Source organism: Alligator mississippiensis, chromosome 7, assembly GCF_030867095.1.
Source record: "Alligator mississippiensis isolate rAllMis1 chromosome 7, rAllMis1, whole genome shotgun sequence".
In the NCBI taxonomy this organism is placed as follows: Eukaryota; Metazoa; Chordata; order Crocodylia; family Alligatoridae; genus Alligator; species Alligator mississippiensis.
In genome coordinates this window covers 29,391,949-29,415,123 of record NC_081830.1, presented here as the reverse complement: position 1 = coordinate 29,415,123, position 23,175 = coordinate 29,391,949, and the positions used below count along the sequence as shown (strand labels likewise).

Here is a 23,175-nt window from a genome sequence, read left to right as displayed (position 1 = left end):
AAAGGAAGCTTGTTTAAAAAAACAACCTGAATTTACCATTTGCAATGTTACATTGACGATCAGGGCTCCCCTATCAATGGTTCCAAAACACTCCAACTATATCTCCAAGTATTAGAACCATATTTAATGTAGCAGTAAAATTAAAATAAAAAATTCCAAATGACTCCACATTTAGGGAGCAGTGGGTACCCATGTATGTCATTTAGAGGCCTAGTAAATGTACTAGCAACAATCTCAGCAAAACTTAACAGCTTTGCGAAGTGTTCGGAAACTAGCCATGCTACTCAGTCTCACTTTAATAAAATCCATTAGTGATTTTTTTTCTTTTACATATAGTGGAATAACAAACAGATTTACATTACTAGGTCAAACCACCAAAAGGTAGAAAACGGCAGGAACTTCTTGGTCAACACAAAATCACATACAAATGTAACTAAATACGTTTTTAATAGGACATCGTGAAACTTTAAGGAGGATAAGAACACAGAATTCAGGTCCTTGGGTTGGCAAATAAAGACAAGAATACTATGAAGCATTTTCCACCATTTACTCATTATCAAAAATATTTTTCAACTCTTCTTGCAAAACAAAAAACAAAAAAGTACAGACTGGACACATACATCACATTTTTCTTCCTATGGCTTTAACCCCCCACCCCCACCCTGCCCCACCCTACAAAAATGACAGGGGAAAAAAAACAAACCAAAAACCAAAAAAAATAAAATAAAATAAAATAAAATCTGACCACATTCACAAAAAATGACACCATGGTACACTATGAAACAAAGGGAGGTGTCATTTAATTATTGTCCAAAGGATTTTTGCTTCTTGCTTAGACAGGTGAATAACCGTCATTGTAGGTGCTTTGTGCCAAATCAAAAATATACCTAACATTATGTCATAATGCACAGGAAATGGCATGTAATGAATTAAAAAAGATGGCAGCCATCAATTTTGAAAAATTCTACTGCTAATTTTTCTTTAGACATGCTGTTAAAAATAGGAAGTCCTTTTGTATTCGAGTCAGCCAATGTTTTATCGCATCACTTTAGAGATTAGACACCCCTCTCTGCTTCCCTCCCTGAAGAAGTTTGACAAAGAATAGTTAAAAATGCAAACAAAAAAAGCCAGTCAAGATGCTGTCAGGTGCTCTACATGGAGAGCAGCAATCTTCTTAATCTACCCCTATTTTCAGGTATTAACTTGGAAATAAATAATTTTTGCACAAACAGGTTACATTTATAGAGGCGTTAAGCCACACCCACTCTTGCAATGTCCTGTTGTGAACAGAATACTTACCTGGTGTTGAAACTGTCCCAAAGCCCCAGTATCCAGAGTGGAACCAGCATGCTTTTTCTAACAGCTAATGAAATTAATATTACCCTGTATCCAACTTCTGTCTGGACTGAGGGGCAATGGGACATTTTCCTGGTGTGGAGAGATCCCAAATGCATCACAATTAAACACCGTTAACCTCCTTTATAACTGAGCCAAGGAAGAAAGGAACCAATGGTGGTAAATGCTGTATAATCCTGGATGTATTATGGGCATTAATTATTGGAACAAAAAAAAAACTAACCCGGAGCAGATGCACCTTTTTTGCTATATTCGCCTCTCAAGGTATGGCAAGCAGGTGCCAATGAAAGCAGTGGGAACTACATGGGTGTGTGCTTGTAAGATCTGAACCTTCTTCATACATGTTATTTCCCCAAAATGAACAGTAACAGGTAAAAGGAGTTAGGAACAAAAAGTTAAAATATACCTGTGACATAACCTAGAAAGTTCTTCGGAGAACAAGTGAATAAAGCTACTACACCGAGGCTTACGTATTGGAGAATTTTGAGTGACACTAGAGTAATGTTTGGAACCCAGTTGACAGAATTTCCAACCTGCTGCTCAGAAATTAGCTTTACTGATTTTTAGATGACTATGATCTAGATAACCAATTCTCATGATCAGAAGTGAGATGTTGTCATTCAATGACTGCATTCATTCCTCAGCTTAACACTGTTTTCTACAGAAACAGGATGTGATTTTCTAGCAACACTGACTCCCTAAGTACTCAAGAATTACTTCTGTACATTATAAACTAGCCCAACTTTGACAGACTGCCTAGGCTCCACTTCTTTCCATTTAGTTGGAAGCTTTGATTGTGCACAAAGCATGAACTGGTACAATGAGGTTAATGTTTTCCTCACCAAAAATCATTTTGTATTAAAATCATTTACATCAGCAGTTGATCTCAAACTATGAGGTGCTGTAAGAACTAAGGACAGTTTTAGGGTAACTCCTCCGTTATCTGCAAACTATTTCCCAGACACTAACACACATAACATAGCAATGAAAAACACTTGATACAAGTGATCTAATCGCAGGAGCTCCGGCAAGTTAAACAGAACCATAGCTGCCTTAAAACTGTAGCAGTTCCCCTACTAAGGGCAGGGAAAAGACAGAAAATGATTTAACAGTCATATCTCATGTCTATAGCTTCATCCAAACTTTTATCATCGTGTGTACTGGCAGCTAAATATGTAGTTACTGGTGACCCTGTCACATTAATTACACTGGTGCTTGTGCTGGCGTTTCGCACAGCAATGCTTGTCACATTAATGCCCAAAGTAAGCCTAGTCTGCTCCAAGGCCTTTTCTGGCACTGCAAATGCCTCCAGCTTCTTTTCCCCATTAGCCATGTATGAGTTTTGGCAGCCACGGCATATGCAGTCTAAGCAGGCTTTACGGTTCGAGTAACAAGGGCAGCGTTGGCCACGGCATGTAAGAACACTTGGATTTTGGGTGGCACGACCACATTTACACCCCTTCTTTTCTTGCGGCTTCTTGTACACAGTTTTTGTTGGACTTCCTGGCATAACATTACTGCTAGGAACCTTTTCCTTTGCTTTGTCTTTTGTTTTCAGCATTCCTGGTTTGGCTTTCGGGTGGGATTTCTTGGGGGGGTGTTCAAGGTTCTTTTTCAGGCTCTTGTTGGACAGGAGTACAGTTTTACTGATTTTGGGAGTTGTGCCTCCATTGGGAACAGTTGCTACAGGCTGCAAAGACATTTTATTTTCCTGTTTCACTGTTACAGGAGCTGATGCTCCCAAGGTTGGGCCACAGAGGATGCTGGAAATTGGGAGGGGTTGAACCTTTTCACTGTCACTTTCTGATCGGGATCGCTTCCTGTTTAACTTAACTACCTTAGGTGTTGCTGCTGTGCATGAGATCCCATGAGGTGAAGCACCTGTTGACATGAAAACACTATGGCTAAGAGATGGGGGGGAAAGCTGCAGAAAAGGACTGGCTTCCAAGCTGGGCTGCAAATTAGAAGCACAGACTTCAGTGTTCGAAACAGTTTCTAAGCTCCGGAGCACTTCCTCAACACTCAGCAAGAGAGAACCACCAGGTTTTATATCTTCGGTGAAACTGCAGATGTCAATGCCTGTTGTACACAAGTCACTGGTCGGCACTGTATCACACACAGGCTGCAGGCTGCTTGAGAGATCTTCAGTTTTTATATACTCTCCAGCACTGCATACATCAATCGTATTTGCATGTTCAGGAGAAGGAATATTAACTCCAAGTTTATCAACCGAAAGCCCATTACAGTTGGGCAACCCATTGATAACAGAACCCCTAATATCAATATTGTGTGTGCTTTCAGATATTGAAGAAAAACCAGCTTGAGGGTCATTTGTATGTTCTGAGGTTGTAGGAACTGGGGAATGTGTCACACCCAAAGCATCAGAAGTCTTTTCTGTGTCTTCATGGAGTGGTGATCCATCTTTGAGCAAAGCCAAAAGATCAGAACAGTCCACTGCTTGTATTATGTCTCGTGCCAAGGGAGTTTGTGTTATGTACTCGCACAGTTTTTTATAGCAGTTTACTAGAATGCTTAGCTGCTTATTTTCCTCAAACTGTTCATAGTCTTTGCACCAACTACAGGATGGTTTCATCATCATCTTCTTGCCTTTACAAGTTTTGCAGACATAATGTTGACACGTGGAGTTGGTGGGAGCAATGGGGTCTTGGAGCAAATTTCCTAAGGGGGGGGAAAAAAAAAAGTTAGAGAGACCAGGTGCTACATGCTGCCAGGATAAAAATAAGAGGAACTTCCTACTGACACAGCTCTAGAAATCACATGAACAGCATTCAATCCTAAAGTCAAGTCTGGAAAACACTGTGGCTGTGTGAACAACATGAAATGTCAGAGGGCTTGTTAACCGCTGATGTATTCACAGTCTTCAAAGAGTACTGTAGTAAAAAACTATTTCTCTATTTCAAAGAGAAAAAAATAAGACTGAGAACTGATGTACTGTTATCTTGTTAACTTAACCTTCAGAATATATCAGCATCTCTCTCTTCTACACTGTCTTTACCTCAACATAGCAACATAATAAACAACATTCTTATATATTAGCCAAGATATTTATTTAGACTCAAAATCATAGACAAGTAGGACTGGAGGACCTCAGGCAATCATACGGTCCAAAAGTCTGCTTAAGGCAGGATTGTCCCTACCTATTCAATACAAGTGGTTGTCTAGCTGTCTAGCCCAGTGGTGCTTATCCTATAGGCCACAGGCCAGAAACAACCCATTAAGTGACATGATCCAACCTGAAACACAGGGAAGAAGTTCAGCCCAGTGTGTCCTGTACCCTGCCCTGCGCCATTTCACTGATCCCTTCTCGAGATCCCCCTGCTTTCTCCCTCCCCTCCGACATAAGCATCCGCCTTCCTCCCCACTCTCCTCTTCCTCCCCACTACTGGAGGGGCGTGGTGGCCTGTTCCCAACCAACTGCTCTACAAGACTGAGTTCCACTGGTTGAACTATTCTTAAAATGACACAAGCAACCGTCTTGCACTACTACCAAAAATGTTGTCACAAAACACCAAGAACACCCGAACCTGCCACAGGCAAAGCAGGGGGTTGAAGGCACTCTCAATGTCTTTCCACTGCAAGACAGGAAGTGGCTGTTAAAAAACACTTGAGAGGCAGGGAAGAGGACCATGGCTCTGCTACAAAGAAAGGCAAAACCCCCAATAGTCCATGATGATCTGTCTCACTACGAGGTAAAATTATTTCCTGATCCCAAACAAGGCAATTGGTCTGATCCTGAGCAGAGGGTCCTGTCCCTAACCAGAAACCTCTGAGATTTTTTAGCGCCAACAGGAGCATGGGAATACCTCAGTTAAAATTCCCACCTCTGGATGTAGCCAATGCCTCTTAGGAAAGAGAGAGAGAAAAAAAGACACCTGTAGCAAGAAGAGAGTGAAAAATTTCTGGACCATCACAGTTACATCACATCACTTTCACACTACCTTTACACACAAAGGGCAATCCAGCAGAGAAACCAATTATCTTTGAAAGAGTCACCCAGGTACCTTGCAGTAACCTCCAATGCAAGAACCCCCCACCCCTGTGATCACACAACCTGGTGATCACCTGCCGCTCCACACTGGAACTGATTAGAACACAGGTCAAATATATGGCCCAAGGGTCACACTGGTCCCACGGAGCCCCATTATCCAAACTCCGGTGCTGCCCCGGCTTTAAGTTGACTCAGACTGGCTCCAGGGACAGGGCCTGGGATGCACATCACACATCTCAGCTGGGGTAGCATAGGTCAGGTCTCAGACTGGCTGCTCCAGGATGTATGCTACATGTAGAACAGATCTTGGAGCAGCCACTGGATTCAGCATGGGGGAACAAGAGCCAGGGTCATTAATCTAGCCTGCTGGGGGAGGGGGCAGATGAGTTGACACCCCTGGATTGGAAGAATCATCAATTACAGCCATACTCAGCAAAGATCAGCTATTGAGAGAAACATTCCCAGCCCCTTCGCTCCTGTCTTTCAAACAGCCCCCTAACCTCCCAATCCATCATCATTCAGAAGCCAAATCAACTCACCAATATCAGAAAACTCTTCATCATCAACAGACAAAAGGGACACAGCCTTGCCTTAACAATAGATGCTTAACCTGTCAACCCAGACATCACCACTAAAACAATCACCCTCCACTCCCCCCCACCCAATGAACCCAGCAGAATTCAGATCCTACACATCTTTCCCAAAACATGATAGCTAATCCAACGCACCAAATACCCATGGGCAGGCAAGGGTCTTTGAGTAGACGTCCTTAGACCAGCACGGCTACAACCAACAACCCCCAAATACCCATGGTAACTACTTGGGTGAAAATGAACAGGAACTATGCACCACAGTGAACTCACAGGAAGAATACAAAGGACAGAGACACACAAATGCCAGAAGAAAAATATTTTTCATAGCATAGCCACTTGCTTTCCGACCTCATTATCCTTGCTCATTTCCTTACAAGGGAAACCTACCAAACGCCTTTAAAATACAAGTTTGGGAACAAAAATTCATAAACTGGCTGGACACTAAGAACCAAGGACTGAACAATAATAATGACTTTATGGTAAACTATTATTTCCCTGATTCCTGAAATTCTTTGTTCGCTCTTTTCCCTTTTGATAAGTCTTGATCTCCCATTAATCAATTTTTTCTTCTGCTAACTGTCTGCTATCCCTGGGCATTGCTCCTCTCTCCAATTTCACAGCCCTATCCACTGTTTTAATCATCACTTTGCTTGCTGCTTTCCTCAGAACTGATAAGAATGCCTTACATTCAAAAGCTTACCTAGCTTTATCCTAATCATGTAGTTGGTCCAATAGAAGAGATCACCCACAAAAATCCTTGCCTCTAGCATAATTCCTGGACCATCACAGCTATATCTCTCCAATACTGTACTACTAAAAGCACAGTATTCACTATCCTCCTGTTTAAAAAGTTTTATTCATCCAGTAGAACTAGAAATAAGTCATATGTCAGTGACTAGGCACACATTTTCAACAATGCACTGCAGAGGTTTTACTTATAAAACAAGCCAAAAAATTGAATTTGTCCATGTGAATATTTACAAATATATCACAGATCAAAACTTTGCAAAAACTGAAAAGGAAATCAATGACTAGTATGGGCAAGTGACTTTTGCCGGGACAGGAGACACAAGGCCCTAACATACCCTGAGAAACATAGATAAACTCTACTATCTACCCTCAGGTGGACAAACATTAGAGAAAGGCTATTTGAAAGCATTAACATTTCAAAGCACTCAAGAAGCAAAAAGAAGAAACAGACCTTCCAGATCTTCCTCATGGAAAGAAAAAGCAATTGATACTGGAATGAAAATCACTGGATGTACTTGGTAAAATAGCCTGAGAAATTTGGGATTCACATAACATTTGGAGACCTGAAGACATGATTAAAACATAAGTCCCCACCCAATTAGCGGTCAGAAAAGGGTAAACAGCACGTAACTGAAATATGTAGCTGTTAACAGGATTCCAATATTAGCTAAGATAAAAAAAACTAAAAAAATAGAAGCAGGAGAAGAAAAATAAGCAATTACCATTGGAGGAAAAGTGGCACAAAGCAAGTAACAATACAGTTAAATATGACCGTTGATATTGCTAACAAGACTGAGATGAGAGCACACGGCAAGTTACATACATTCGCAATACAAAGAGCATTTAGGGGCTCCATGTGTAAAGCCAACATATAATCATGAAGGAAATAGCATGGACCTCCTCCACAGCTCATAAAAAAGACATAAGGAATATGGTATTTTTGGACATCTCATTTCTAGAAAAATATAGATTACCTTGAGGGAGTTCAGAAAGAGCAAACCTGATTGTAACTAGAGAGAAGGAAGAATTTAGAGTAAAGTTAGAAGACTGTTTAAGTGTGAAGCAGGTAAATAAGATATAAAATTGTTTCCAATTTCATGAAAATGTAAAACAATAAAAAAAGAGGGATTTTTTTTTCAGCTGGAAGAAATGAAAGGGTAAAACAACTTTATAATAAGAATGAACACAAACTGAAATTCCTGAAATTATGCATACTAATACTTTTCAGAAGGAAGTGATCCAAGCAATAATAGTTGCACGCCAGGAAATTATGCGCAGAAAATTTCAAAATCATGCACAATTGATTACTTTTAATTATTATTATTATTATTTTTTTTTTTTTTTTTTTACAACTTAAACTAAATATAACACTATTTCAACCTTCTTTATATGCAGGTACTTGTGTGGGGGAGGGTTGAGGTATGTGGGGGGAGTTGTGAAGGGGGGCAAGGGTGTAGATATGGGAGCATGTGGGGGCCGGGGTGTGGGAGGATTGTGAAGCGGTGTGGGTGGGTGTGGATATGGGAATGTATGGGGTTTGTGGAGGGGTGGGTCCCAGCCACACACCCCCCTCCAGCACAGCCCCCGAGGAACATGTCCCCCCAGCACAGTTCCCAACCACCAGACACAGCCCCCTGCCTGTTACATGCCCTGCTTCCCCGCCACCCTGCACACAGCTCCCAGGCCCTTGGGCACTCCTGGCCACAGCAGGTAGAGCCCCCCTGGCAGCACACAGCTTCAGTGAATCCTGGAGGCTGCACAGAGCTGGCGCGGCCCAGCCTGCTGGCGCATACCTTCAGGCCAGACTGGGCTGGCTCCATGCCAGCACACAGGGCTCATGGCAGTGCAGGCAGGAGCCATACGCAGGCCCTAGGATTCACTGGAGCCACATGCCGCTGCCGGCTGTGCCCAGGCAGGAGTGCTCCGAGGGCCCACTGCCTGCTGCTGCTGTCACCATGGCAGAGGCTGTACACCATAGGGTGTGGGGGCCCCCACTCACCCACAAACCCCACACACACTCCCGTGACCCTCCCCCTGCAGGCAGGAGTTCCCCTTCCCCTCACCAGCTACACCACGGCAAACTACACGATATTATGTGATTATTTGCAGTTAGAAGTTTTATATGCAAAATTACGCAGGCACATAATTATGTAATTCCCTGGGGTGTAAATAGTTACATTCCTTTATATTCTGGTCAGCATTTTCTCAGAAAGATCTTCCTACCTGTAAATTAAGTTTCAGAGATTCCCCTTTTAGTCTGGATTTCTGACTGATTGACTGATCAATCATCAAAGCTAAAAGCAGCTTTTCCTTGATGAAAAGTTATGACAGGATGAGTCTGGCAGTTTAACTGGTAAGTTGTGGCCCAAAAAAATAAAAGAATACAATTCAATGGTAGCCATGAAAGGGAACCAAAAGAATACCAACTCCCATATATTAACATGAAGTGAATGTATTAAATATATACATATATTTTTAAAAATAATGGCAGATTAGTCATAAAGGAGATTTTAACTGATTAAAAGAAGTCCTACAAATAGTATAAGAAACTATTTTCAGATTATCCTTATTTCAGCATGGACAGATGCCTGAAATAAGTCTAGCTCTTACAATTCATCTATGAATGAACAAGCAGCCTGAGAGAGACTATGGGGAGGGATAGATGAGAAATTAGCCCCAAGGAACCAAGCCTTAACAGTGATCCAAAGTGCTAAACTATAGGAGGTGTTAGGGATGCCAAGGCACAGGTGTGCTGCAAAAACAGGCTGGCAGAGATGGACTACTCATAGGCACCAGTCTCTAAACTTCAGTTTCTCTGGCATCGGTATGTGTGGTCCTACATGTAGATCCATCAAAACACACTGAGGCATTATGTTTCTGAGATGCCCTGGGGCTGCCAAATGCCGCTACGTTCTCAGATAAGGTGGTCCACTGAGGAACTGTAACAGTGACGATTCAGCTGTCACAACCTCTTACTTGAAAAGCCAGTTCATGGAAGTGTTCTGGGACACAGATATGCACTAAGGATGAGGGGCACCCTAAAATGCCAACTGCTTTCCTGTACAAAGGCATAAGGAATGACCCCAGGTGCCAAGACACAGTGGAGCTCCAAGGAGCACTGGAATAAGTACCAAGACACTCGTAATGTATGCCAGGTGATAGCTACCCCAAGGTCTTAAGACAGGCACCAAAGATAAGGCTTTGCATCACTCATCTGGCTCATGGGGCCCAATGCATTTGACACCCGTGCCTTAAAGTAATATCGATTCACATTATTTTTACACATCCTGGGTGAACCCAGTTTGTGTTATACATTTAAATGAATTGTGTCGTCCCCAAAAATGAGTCAGACAGATTTAATGACTGCACCAAATGAGAGCATTTCAGATTTGTCGGACGAGTACGATGAATACTGTTTAAAGTCACTAGGAAAGGCCACATGATCACTGACACGTCACACAGCTGTCCTGAACTAAACCTAGATTTTATGTTTGAAGGTAGCAATTAAAATGGAACAAATTTCAATCAATAAGGAAGAATAGTTTTTACACAAGCATTTTCTGAACGATTACTTGTTTCTAAGTTGAATCATTTTCAGAACATATGTACATGAGTTTAAAAGACCCAAGATTATTTCAGTTAGAAATATTCAGCCTTATGGTAGCTGACCTAGCATAATCAAATTTAATATATTTAAAAAATTAGTTTACAATAAAGAAAAAAGTTTGCCTTCTAAACATAAATAAAATGCTATTTTTCCAAATCTGTAAATAGCCAGACACAATAGGTCTCATTTGAACAACCTACCCTAGTAATCAACAGCAACAATTTTAAAATGTAGCTATATCATCTTGCATTACTGATCATTTATGGATGGAAAAGGGGTACAATAATTATTACTACTGGAGAACAAATGGAAAGAGGAGAATGAAATGGAGAAACGCAGGACAGAAATAACTATCCCATGTCTGAGCCTATTACAGTATCTCAAATATTATAATGTTGCCATTATGGTTTGGAGGGTGGGCTTGAGTGCACACTTAAGCAAATTTGCACATGGCACCAAGATGAATGGAGTTGCAGATACCCGGGAGGATAGAATTAGGATTCAGAATGACCCTGATAAACCGGAGACATGGTTTGAAATCAATCAGATGAAATTTAATAGGGACAAGTGAAAAGTCCTGCCCTTGGGGCAGAACAATCACATGCACAAATACTAGCTGGGGAATGACTGTCTTGGCTTTAGTACAGAAGAAAAGGACTTGAGGGATACAGTGGACCATAATCTAAGCATGAATCATTTCTGGAAGTTCTTAACAGCAGGTTAGACCAACACTAGTCTAGGATGGTTTAGACAGAGATGATTCTGTCTTGAGAAGCAGGAGCGTTTGTGTAGTGTACATAGAGGTGATTGCACAACAGCTTAAAATGAAGTCCTACTCTTGTATATTGTAGGGGGTTGTTGGTGTGTGGGTGTGTAGAGGGGCGGATAGGTGTAGAGGGGCGGATAGGCGTGGGGGTGTGTATGTGGGGTAAGAGAGCATGTGGGGGTGTGTGGATATGTGGCGTGTGGGTGGGTATGGGGTTTGTGGGGGGATGTGAGTGTGTGGTGGGAGGGTGGCTTGAGTGTGTGAGAGGGTGTGGGGTGTGCATGTATGGCAGTGCGAGAGGGTGTGGGTACATGCATATGGTGGGTTGTGCAAGTGGGACTTGCCCTATGAACACACATACACACCCTTCCTCATTGCCCACAGTCCCTGCCAACTTGGGCTCTGCACTCCTGCTGCTCCTGGCCCTGGGGCACCAATGCAGGCCCTGTACTCCCACTCACTGCCATTTATTTCCCCACTCCTATCTGCCATTGCTGCCCTTCTCTTCCCGCTTTCCTACCTTCTTGCCCACTGCCACCGCTTCCCTATCCCTTGCTCCGGCACCACAAGATTCCTAGCTGCACAGCCAAGACCACACGATGCTGCAGGAGCACCACGTGGAGCCAGCTGAGAACTGCATGGGCCGGGTCAGGTAGGGCTGGCTCCTGCTTAGTCCTGTGGTCCCAGCGATCCAGCCAGGATTCATGTGGCTCAGGAGCAGCTGGGGGCAGGAGGTGGGGTGAGGAGAAGTGGTGGTGATGGGTGGGAAAATGGGGAAATGGCAGTGGCTGGGGGGGAGGAAGTGGCATGGAGTGGGCAGCAAGCAATAGATGGACAGGAGCACAGGGCCCATGCTGGTGCCCTGGGCTGGCAGGGGCCCAGGGCAGGGCGACAGGAGCATGGGACCCAGGCTGACAGGGGATCTGTGGAGCTGAGCTGGCTCCCCCTTCTCTCTGCTGGCGCAGCCTGGCCCACCCCTGTTCTAGTCTCTTTTACCTTCAGTGAGTCAATGTATTTGCGATTAGATCTGTCAACATTTATATGAACCAGCGCTATAAATTTGCAAAAGCTAATAGAAATTTGTCAGAGTGAAACTTGATTCACCTTCACTCCAACATTTCAAGTCTTACAAAAGCCCTAATTGCCTATAATTCCCTCCATTAATGCTTCATCTTTGCTTACAGTCTCTAGACCTTTCCACCTTGCCATTTACTGAACTCCTGGTAACCACAGCTACATGGAGTAACCAGAGAAGCAGGTTTATTGAGGAAGGTTGGGGGGGGGGGGCAGGGAGAGAAAGAGTCCACATTATGATTATTTTTGAAGTCCAAGGAATTGGAGCAGCACTCTTAGGGAAGTCCCTGGATATGTAAAACGTTTTTCAAGAAGTCAAAGTATAGTGCAGGCCAAGTACAAATACCTGTAGATGGAATGGAATGCTTTGTGACAGTCTTCCAACAATGGCATACCTAACATAATTCCCAATATCATGGGCAACTTGGCATTTCCGATGCCATTTGGCATTCCCAACAAACATTAAATTCATCATCATCAAGCCAGAAGTACAGCATAAGTAATTTCACAATAAAAGACGAGTGCTACACAATCTTTTGGAAAGGTGCAAGACCAAGAGATTAGAATTCTTTACAATTTCTGAAATCTTACTGAATGATGAAATCACCACAAATCTTAGTCCAGTGGAGCAATCTTTAACTACTGTTCATAATTCCTTTCAAAACAATAAAATGCATTACTATTTTCATTACCTAAATTTTTAGTCTTGAAATAACTTCCTTACATTATTTCATGGGTATCACCACAAACTTAGACTCCAGTTCTGGGCTTATTTAAGCATGTTTTCAGACTGCTGCAGATTTCGAAAAACAAGTGTTTCAGTTCAGTTCATAATCTCTCTACATTTTGAATGTTACTCTCAAGCAGAAACACTAGATTTCTAAAAAAAATGAATACTTAAGATTCCAGAACTCAAGAGTATGACAAGTCCTGCCACATTATGGAATATTCATCATCATTTCTAGACAACTATGTATCCTAGATATCACATATGAAGGAAAACCATCCATGAATAAACTATATGGTTTCACCTATAACAGGTAGAAAAAGCACACTGGCAATACAGGCAGACACTGAAAGATTGAAGTGGGAAAAGGGGCATACTTTTGAAAAAATAAAAAACAATGAGGTTAGTGAAAACCAAAATCAGGAATCTGAATTGCTTAATGGGCAAACACCATGAACACATACTGTATTCCTCCAGTATAGGAGCTGTACCAATGAGTTAATTAAAAAAAAAAAAATAAAAATCAGTTGACCTGAAATCTGCCAGATTTATTATTAACAGAAGAGAATTTTAAAATGCAAGCTTTCTATTTAAACAAACAAACAAACAACAAAAAACAGTGTGAAATTTACTTTTGCTGTTTTTCAGCCTTTCACCTGAAAATATTTTTAGAACTTTTCGAAGAAACTCAGACAAGTTTCCTTGGGTGAATTTGATATCTTCTATTAGACCAACCCAAATAGTTGGAGAATATTTGTTAAGAATAAAGAAACTCATGCACTTGTTATATTTGAATAGATAAGTTGTATTTAACAAAGTCACTAACACTTTTGTTATTGATTCAAATACAGCATATATAGCTCTTCTATTCAGGCTTTATGGTTTTCTTATTGACAACTAGAACAAATTCAGAAACCTTTTAATAAAGTAAGGGCTTTGAGATTAAAATACTTTAAATTCACTGTTAGGGCATTGATGGACAGATCCCATTCTACATCACAGGTGTTTAAATGGACTCACACAACTAAATGTGATCCTATTCCACTGTCAGAATCACTCAAAATCCATCAATGCATCTACTTTTGTAACATGTTATCATCCTAGCCTTAAAACTAAGTTGCAAAAAATCAGAGAGGAAGAGAAGAATCCACCCAACCTTTTGTATTAATGGTTTTTCAGGGATTTGAGCAGGGTAAAAGAGGATTCCACTCAGGTACAGAATAAGGGGAACAGGACCTTGCCTTGAATAATTTTGTTCTAAATAACAAGGGCTCATCCGGTTTTTCCAGGTCACAAGAATATTAAAATTACTGTATTCACCCGAATTCAAGATGACTTGAGATAGATTCTATACACAGAATCATTATAAATTTGTTATAATTTCCCACATACAGAAACTACTTATTAGGGGTTATCCTGCCCCACCAGGCTCTACCCCTTATTCTCCCTCACTGCCACTTACTTTTTAGCTCCAACTCTGGCCCTGCTCTACCCCAGGTCATGGAGCACATGGTTGCTCTGGCCCCAACCTAGGCATGCAGCAGCTGTTGTGGTGGCAGCAGCTCCAGCAGGGCAGGCCCTAAAGCCAGAGCCTCAGTTGAGGCTGCTGCTACCAGACTGGAGCAACCAAGTGCTCCATGCCCTGGGATGGAGTGGGCCAGGAACACTGCTGGAGAGTAAGCAGTGGGGGGAAGGGAGCAGGAGGCTGGCAGCAGTGGCTCCAACCCCAACCCTAGACCAGTCAGAGTTGCAGCAGCCACCCATATCACCGCGCCTCATATTTGAATCCAGGACAAAGGACTTCCACCCCCACCACCCATTAAATGGGGAAATAAATTTGTCTTGTATTTCAGTAAATATGGTAACATTCACAAATCATTACCTTATGTCACAAAAGGATTCCCATCCATCAATATCAAATGCCCAGTTCCACAATATTCTTAAAAGAATTATTCTCCTTGAATACATGGGAAAAGAGCTGGTCCTGTGTGACCAGAAGGTGAACGACTACAGGAAAACACAGGCTAAGACTACAAGAAAAATTAATATTGCAGTTGAACAGCTTCAATGTAAATTCCTTGCCAACAACAAAAGCTTAGTTCTGACACTATGTGTTGTTAGTTTGGACCAGTGAGAGCTCAACACCACAAAAGTTATGTTTAAGACTTCACAGACACAGCGAGAGAAGGAAAAAATCCTCTCTGCCTCCTGCACAGCTGCAGCCTAAGATTAACATGTCTTTATTCCACAATTAGTAAGATTCAGCAAAACACCTACTGCCACCACTATTGTTCCAGCAGTTTTCTCTCTCACTTCAGCAGTAAATTGCAGAAATGTGTGAAAGTAAAGCCTGCGAAAAAGGCATTTGGGATCACCACACTGAGTTATGGGTGGATGGGTTATGAAGTGCTACCAAGCCGTCAATGCAGTAGCCTGACAGCACAATATTAACATTTCAGTAAATCTTATGAAACATAAGCAATTCCATAAGTCTCCTCAGCTAGATCATCAAAACAGGTCCATCATCTCCAATCACCTCCACAACACAGAAAATCCATTTTATGATGTGAAATTATTAATACTTTTTACAGCAAATCACTCCATTTCTCTTTGCAAACACTAGACATGTCCAAGTCAGAAAACATGAGACAAACACATTGGTTATAGCAGCCATAAATCCCAGTGAGGGGCTTTTTTTGATGTTTTTTGTTAGACCACTTTACCAAAAAACCCCCACTGCTTCTAACATACTTCTTGGAACATCACAACACCACCACTACTCCAAGATTACTATAAGCTCGAGGCAACCCAAAAGACTAGGTATCTGTATGGACACGGACATCCATGTGCACTAGCCTTAGTGTCTCCAAAACTATAATCATAACTTGAGAAACTTGGAATAGAATTAAAATTACCAAGTCAGTCCAGCTGCAGATAAAACTGGGGCAGGTATTCTTAATTTTAAAATTTACTGAACAAAACAGGGTCAGTCCTGTTCTCATATTCTCTCTCACTTTATACTGAACTAAAGAAAGAATTTCTATTTGGTCACCAATTTAAATTGACCTAGTGCAGCTCTGTGTAGCAAAGATCTACGCAGCATAAGGCAAAAAAGGAAGGGATTTTGGACAAGGAATCTTCCCTAGAATAAAATCCTGGAGCCAAGATGGGAAAGAAAGTGTGCTAAGCAGTGAGATTCCAAGAAAAAAGACCACCAAAGGAAGCACATTCTTCACATCTATGCAGAGTACTAGGACAGGAAGGAGTTCCTCTGAAAATGGGTTAATTACCCAATTACTAAAACACAAGTTTTTCTCCTCCACTCTGCCACTTCTTCCCCATACATCACCAAATGCTGCAACTACAGAACTTTACTGGCCGAGAAGTGATCTTTAATTAACAAAGGAATGCCAGAAAATGCCTCTGGTGTAGTGTATTTTATCTAACACATTTCACTGAGGTGGGAAGAGAGGCAGGGAAGTGGTGAGTTTTTCCTGGACCAATACAAAATGCAGCCTTGTGGAGATCTCTATGCCTATACTGGGAATGCTTCACTGAAATCATGCTCCTAGAACACACATGGCTTACATATAAACATTTGAAAGTCAGACCCTTCCTATTTTTTAAACACACAAAAACTAGACACCATTTTTTGGTATACATCAGATAAACCAAGGAAGCACAGTTGTAACAGAGGACTTTGTTTTTTTGGTACTCCATTTCTCCCAACTAGTGAGATTCTACCTGCCAACAGAAACCATGTCACTTCACCTTGAAACATGGCTGTATTTTGACATTGCATTATTCAGATTTTCAAGGGAAGTGTCTACAACTACCAGTATTTAATAACAAGGCAACATTTTCTGTTAATGAAGATGAAGAGAACAAAATAAAACATCAGTAAGAAATACTCGTCAAACTGTGAACCAATCCAGGCTACTTTTCAAACAAGAGAGAAAATCCTTATCTGGTACAGTCATGTCACAACTCAGCCATCCTTCTCCTTTGCCTAGGTGTGCAGTTGTGGGGCACAGTTTGGGGGGGGGGGGAAGGGGTGCAGAGGTGGGGGACAGGCAGTGACAAGGGGCAGGGGGCAAGATGTGTGGGAGGGCAGGGGGTACATGTGAGGTTGCTTGACCCCTCAAACTGAAGAACAATTCACTGCATTCTTAAATTTTCCCTTTTTCGATCATTTGTAAACACACTTTTAAAAGGTGATTCCCCACACCCTTTAGTAATAATGGACATTGGTGTAGTATTTTGCTGTTCTGAGAGATTAATTTGGTAAAAAAAAAAAAGAAAAGTTGCAGGTGGTAGTGATGGAAAGCAGCTTTAAACACCAGAGGCCTCAGGCAAAACCTGATAAAGCCAAACTTGACATTCCTATTACTATAACAGTTAAAGGGCAGAAAACATCTTGCTCCACTGATATCCATTCAGAAGGCTACTGCAAAAAACACTCTCTCCTGTCACTATCACCACATCACCTCTTTCTATCTCCTACTGTTTCCTCTTTTCCATCATAAGCATTAGCAGCCTATCTTCATTTTTAAGGTCCTTGACAGTCTATCTCCACCATACCTACTATCTCTTATTCAGTATTGAAGTGTTGACACCTGTCTCTGATGCCAGTCTGATATCCACGATGCCAGCCTCTATTACTTGCTCATAAGATTTTCAAACAAGTGACTTGGCATTTAAGACAATTCCAACCCACCTACTTGGGGAAAGCTCCCCCATAACATTTCTGCTAAAGTGTCTTGTTTTACTGCCCTTCAAATTAAATTATACTTTAACTACAAATCACTTTAGGGTGTGCATTAGACTGTTTTATGCCCCAAACAAACCTAAATCACACATTACTACTTAATATATAACATTTCTACATGTTAAGCTCCTTGAAGGAGGTATCTTTTCACAGTAGTCTGTAAAATAATCAAACATCTAGAGCACTGTATAAGCACATATTGTGTATGTGCTTATAGTCTAGTCTCTAATCTACACTAAAGAAATATGCATCAGCATAACTTCAGTGCTGCTACACTGTTGCAAAAAACCCCACCCAAACAAAACAACAAAACACACAACACAATGTAAAATAGAGACCATGAAAACAAAGAAAGCAGAATTGAAACCTAGAATTTACACAGCTGAAGCACAGCTACATTACAGCTTTACACTGATACAGTTTCATTTGTATCAATCAGTGCAAATTTCTCAAACAAAAAATGGGGTTTAAGCATCATACTACTCACCATGGTACCAAAAAATTCTGCCATCATTACTATTTAAGATGACTTAAAGGCATTAATTATCCTCAAAACACTGAGATGACAATGTTTTGTGCTTTATATGCCTGTCACATCACAGAATTTTGTTTTAGAAGGTCTTGAGGCGGAAGTATAGGAATAACTAGATACAATAGGATAAAAACTTAAAAGGTGAAATGTTAAAAAGTTAAACAACTAGAAAAGTTTCCTACTATTGAAGTGTGTTACTTTGTGAAATTATTTCCCAACGGCAGTGCTAGAAGCCCCAACACTTGGAACTTTTTCAAAGACTCAATAGCACATTACTATTTATTCAGTGCCCAAAACATGTTTGGCACTTTATCAACAAAATAAGATAGACCAAGCAGTTCATAAACAAAGCCCAATTCCATCAACAAGTTCTGTGGACACATGTAATACCCTACTTAACTCACCAGAACTTACACTAAGCCCATTAGGGTCGACATAGACCGTAGACAGACAAAAACACAAGGGTGAGGCAAAAGGCAAAAAGACTACTAGATTGTGATGCTCTGAGTGACAGAGTATGGCATTAATTTTTAATTCAGTAATTTAATTTCCTTTAAAAAGTTAAGAAAATTATTTTCCTTGATAGCTGAATGAAGGATTATGGTGCAAGTTTAGTTTAAAGGGCTTAAAAGACAAAACCCCAGAATCAGAGATAAGCAAAAAAATCTATACAAGGGAGTTGCAAACTCACAAGTTTCCATATAAAAGTTTTACATCTTAAAGGGAGTTTTTATATCAATTTTAAATAAATTGGTATATAACAAGTGCTGCAGTAAGGCAAATTGTTTACAATTTTATTTTTCTGTAAATGTCTATTTTAATTACTAAGATGTTTGATAAAGGAAAAGACTCATCAATCATTACACCTTCAATTAAGGAGTTAAGAGCTCACCAACTTCCTTCATACCTCTCACTGACCCTACTAAGAAGAGACAGGGACTATCAAACTTTACGTTCGTGAAGCATCTCATTTAAAAAGCAAACATTAAAAACTGAAGCAGGCAAAAAGGCTGAAAGCCCAGATTAAAGATATATTATTTATATCTGTTAACCCTTTTATACCCATTTAACTTACAACTCATATGCTGAAGAAATATTAAATATTCATTACACCTTAATCCTTCAAGTAATACTCACCCCCTGAGGTGGGGGGGGGGGGAGGAGGGGAAAGGTGGAACGGGAAGGAAGGAATAGAAAATAATCTCTAATTTAAATTCTAAGAAAAGGAACACTGCTACAACCAAAAACCCAAGAAAAGGAACAGTTTTGTAGAGAAGAATCAGAAAATATTTAGGCCTTATACCTCAACAGGGAAAAAAAAAAAACTATTCCAGGGAGAAAGAGGGAGGAAAATTAATGATTTGTAGGTCACCTTTAAAGGATTAAAAGATCAATAAAAGTAAAGATTGAAAGAAGAGGGAGATTTTGGATAAATCAGAAAGAAGGAGTGATAATAATCTGGATCAAAGAAGAAATTAAAAGAGGTCAGGAGGTCCAAGGAAGATGAAGGATCACAAATATGCAGCCAGAATGGAAAAGGGAGAAAGAGAAGACTTGAAGAACAGAAAGGGATGGAAGGTCTGCTTTTGTCATGCTGAGGTTAAGTTAATGACTGACAACCAGTGCCAAATTGCAAACTCTTCTACTCAACACAACTAGTCACATGCCTAAAGAATTTGTAGGATCAAGAAGGACCTTTACAATCTTTGCAGGGCAGAGACTGCTTTATAGGGATGAATGGACAACACAAAAGCCTGTGGGTCTCTGATCTCTGCTGGAGCTACTCTATGGTACTGTAACATAAATAATTAGTCTGAACTGAAGTTCAGAGGAGAAAATAAAGAGATGAGATCTGAGAGTCATCAGTATATATTTGAATCCAAGTGAGTGGCTGAGGTTATCCAAAGATTAGTTATACTTGGAGTAGTATCCAAGGAAGGAGCCCATAAAATGCCAAGGAAAAAAAGGGGAAAGAAGATCTACCATGACAGGCACTGAAGGAGCAGCCAGTGAGCCTAAACAAGTAAAAAAGAAGGCTTACCTAACTGAAGAGGCAGAAAAGCCAAGGTGGTTCTGAAACTTGACTACTTATGGCCTTAAAAAGTGAAATCTCAGTCCTGAAGCAAAAAAAAAGCCAGTCTGCAAAGGATTAAGGAGAAAGCCTACAGGAAGTTAAGGCAGTAAAAATGAACACCACCCAGAGAATCTTAGTCTTGGAGGGGAGGTGAATGAGACAGTAATTAGACAGGAGGTACATTAAGGGAGGATGCTTTTTAAAATAAGGGGGGGAGGAATGGCATATTTGAAGTCCAACATAAAAGTGCCTAATGAGATTTGGCATGAATCAGAAAAGAAGTAAAAAGGGCCACGAGGTGGAGATAATAGGGCTAAAGGGACAGGTTGAAGGGCAGGAGAAAAGTGTTATCAGAATTAAGGAGGCAGATGGGTGCATTATTTGTATTAAACAATCAAAGGCACAGAAACGCAAGACAAGATCATCTGACCTACCCTCTACTTTTTATCATTCCAAGTAGAACAAGTGGCTTGCACATGAGAGGCACTATCTGAGACTAGTCAAAAAGATGAACCAACCTAAGTCCTGATCCTGTGAAGCCTTAAGTTTACTTCACTTCAGAACCACAAATGGACTATTCATAAGTTAAACATAAGCATGTTGGTTTTTTTTTTATAGGACTAGAGCCTATTTTACTTTGCTGAAATAAAACATACTAGCACAGACCAGAGGGCCTGACAGTACAATATGCTGTCTCTAATAGCTATCAGTATCAGCTACTTCAAAAAAGTTGCAAGAAACTACAATCTACTTGTCAAAGTAGATGCACGTCCACCGACCATGAGCATGGGGGATAAAAGCCATATTCCAAACCTTATTTTCCTTTCCTGATCCTTGTAAATTTCAATGTCTTTTGTCATGTGTATAAATGAAAAACCCTTTTCTGACTCCTGAGATACCTTGTAGCAATGACTTCTTTAAGATTAAAATTTTAAATGAAAAAGCCTATAGCTTTTATCACATTTAAATTTGTTGTCATTCATTTGTACTGAGCGACTCTCCCTCCACACTTGCATTATGAGACAAGAAAATGGACATTTCTAGTATCCAACACAGTAAACACTATGGAAAAGATATATTTTCTCACATCTCTTCATTCATCCTCTCTCTCAAGTAAACTGCCCCCTTTTTCTCCTTTACTGTCAAAAGTTTTTCAATACTTCACTTTAATATTGTGCATACCTTTGCTTTGTACAAGAGCATAATATTTTCTGTACTATTCTCCAATTCATCCTCACATACCCTACTGTTTAGTCTTTTCTAAACAAAAAGGAGGGAGGCCTTCAAGGAATAAACCAGGAGAACTGTGCCCCCTCCTGCTTCCCAACCAGTCATCACCGTACAGGCCTTTTTTATTCACAAGGGGAATGTGGACCTTATGCCCACAAAGTAATGACGAGCCCCCTTATTATGGGGGGGAGGGGGATTATTGGGCATGCATCAACTAAGTTTAGGGAACAACTTGAGACCAGGGATGGGAGGGAGGTCACAGGTTTAAAACAAGTGCTGCAAAGGGGCAGACTGAACAGAGCACAGCAGACAGCGCTCACTGGACTCAAGCAAGTCCAAGGAGCCAGTGAATACTGCCCAGCAAGGCTCTGCCTGGAGACCTGAGCAGACAAGAGACAGGAAATCAGCCCCGGTGAGCCCAAGGGTCCTCCCAGCCACAGCCTCCTTCCTGGTCAAGTACAGGGCCAGAGGAGGGGGAACCAAGGGGCCCTTCCACAACACAGGCCACCACCACCAAGCAGAGTGAAAAGCCCTCTTTAATAAGGGGGGGGGGGCAGTGAGGGCACAGCAGCGCTGGCTTGGGACACATAAAAGACGCAGTGGGGATGGGACATTAAAAACGAGCGTTTCAAGGCGGGGCACCAGAGAGCCAGCGGGCGCGGCCCAGCCAGACTGCCCAGCAGCGTGACGGGAGCAGGGCCCAAGCCCCACGGGGCAGGAGGGCGGCCTCCTCCCACCACTCCCCCGCCGCGGGCCGGGCCGGGCCGGGCCGGGCATCCACGTGGGGGCGCGGGAGCGCCGGAGCAGGGGCAGAAGCAGCCGGGGGCTGTGTCCGGGTGCGGGCCGCTCCGCGAGGAAAAGAGAGAGGAGAGGAGGGCGCCTCACCGCACACGCAGCACGACAGCGACTGCCGGAAGTAGGGCAGCAGCTTGTTGATCTCGGAGAAGCCCTGGGGATCCCCCGGGTCGTAGCCGAGTACCAGGCGGCTGGCGGAAACGTAGAGGGCCGTGGCATTCACCGGGTTCATCGCAGCCGCTCGGCCGCCCGCCCCCGGCGCCGGGGAGGGGGGGGAGAAGAAAGCGCGGCCGGGCCGGGCCGGCTCCGGGGCGGGGCCCGTGTCACCTTGCGGCGGGGGCCGGGGCCAGGGCCCGGCGGCGGGGCCCGCGCAGGCTCCTCCTCCCTCCGCCTGCGGCGCGGCCTGGCTGCGGCCTGGGCCCGCCCGCGCCCGCCACGCAGGGGCTACTCGCGGCGGCGCGCCATGCCCGCTCCCCTCACGCCGGCGGCGCCTCAGCGCGGGCCCCGCATGGGGGCGGCGGCCGCGGGCCCGGCTCCGAGGGCAGGGGAGGCAGGCGGCGGCGCCCGGGCCTCAGCCCCGCCGCATGCCCCGCGCCGCGCCGGGCTGGGCAGGGCAGAGCAGCCCGCGGCCCGGCCGGATCCGCGCGCACCGGTCGCGACGTCAGAGCAGCAACCGTTAGTTCCAACCGTCACTGCGGGGCCATCGCCGCTGCCGTCGGCCCCCGCGCACTGCGCATGCGCGGCCAGGCCGCTGCCCTGCCCCGCCGCAAGGGGGAGGGGGCGCAGGGCCAGGGCCGTCCAGCGCCCTCTAGCGGCGTGCTCCGGCCAAGCGCGCACCGCACCGTCGCCCGGCGACGCTGGGCCCGGGGAAGCCCCCTCCCCTAGCTGCGGAGT

General features: G+C 42.8%; 1 protein-coding gene across 1 annotated transcript; it reads right to left on the bottom strand.

Annotated features, from left to right (window-relative positions):
- Positions 1–430: 430 nt before the first annotated feature.
- MSL2 (MSL complex subunit 2) lies at positions 431–23,075 on the bottom strand. The gene is made up of 2 exons (XM_006270438.4): positions 22,372–23,075; positions 431–4,035 (listed from the first exon to the last, which is right to left on the bottom strand). The coding sequence occupies exons 1-2, from the start codon at positions 22,511–22,513 to the stop codon at positions 2,462–2,464; spliced, it is 1,716 nt and encodes a 571-aa protein (XP_006270500.1). The 5' UTR covers positions 22,514–23,075; the 3' UTR covers positions 431–2,461.
- Between the last annotated feature and the right edge of the window lie 100 nt (positions 23,076–23,175).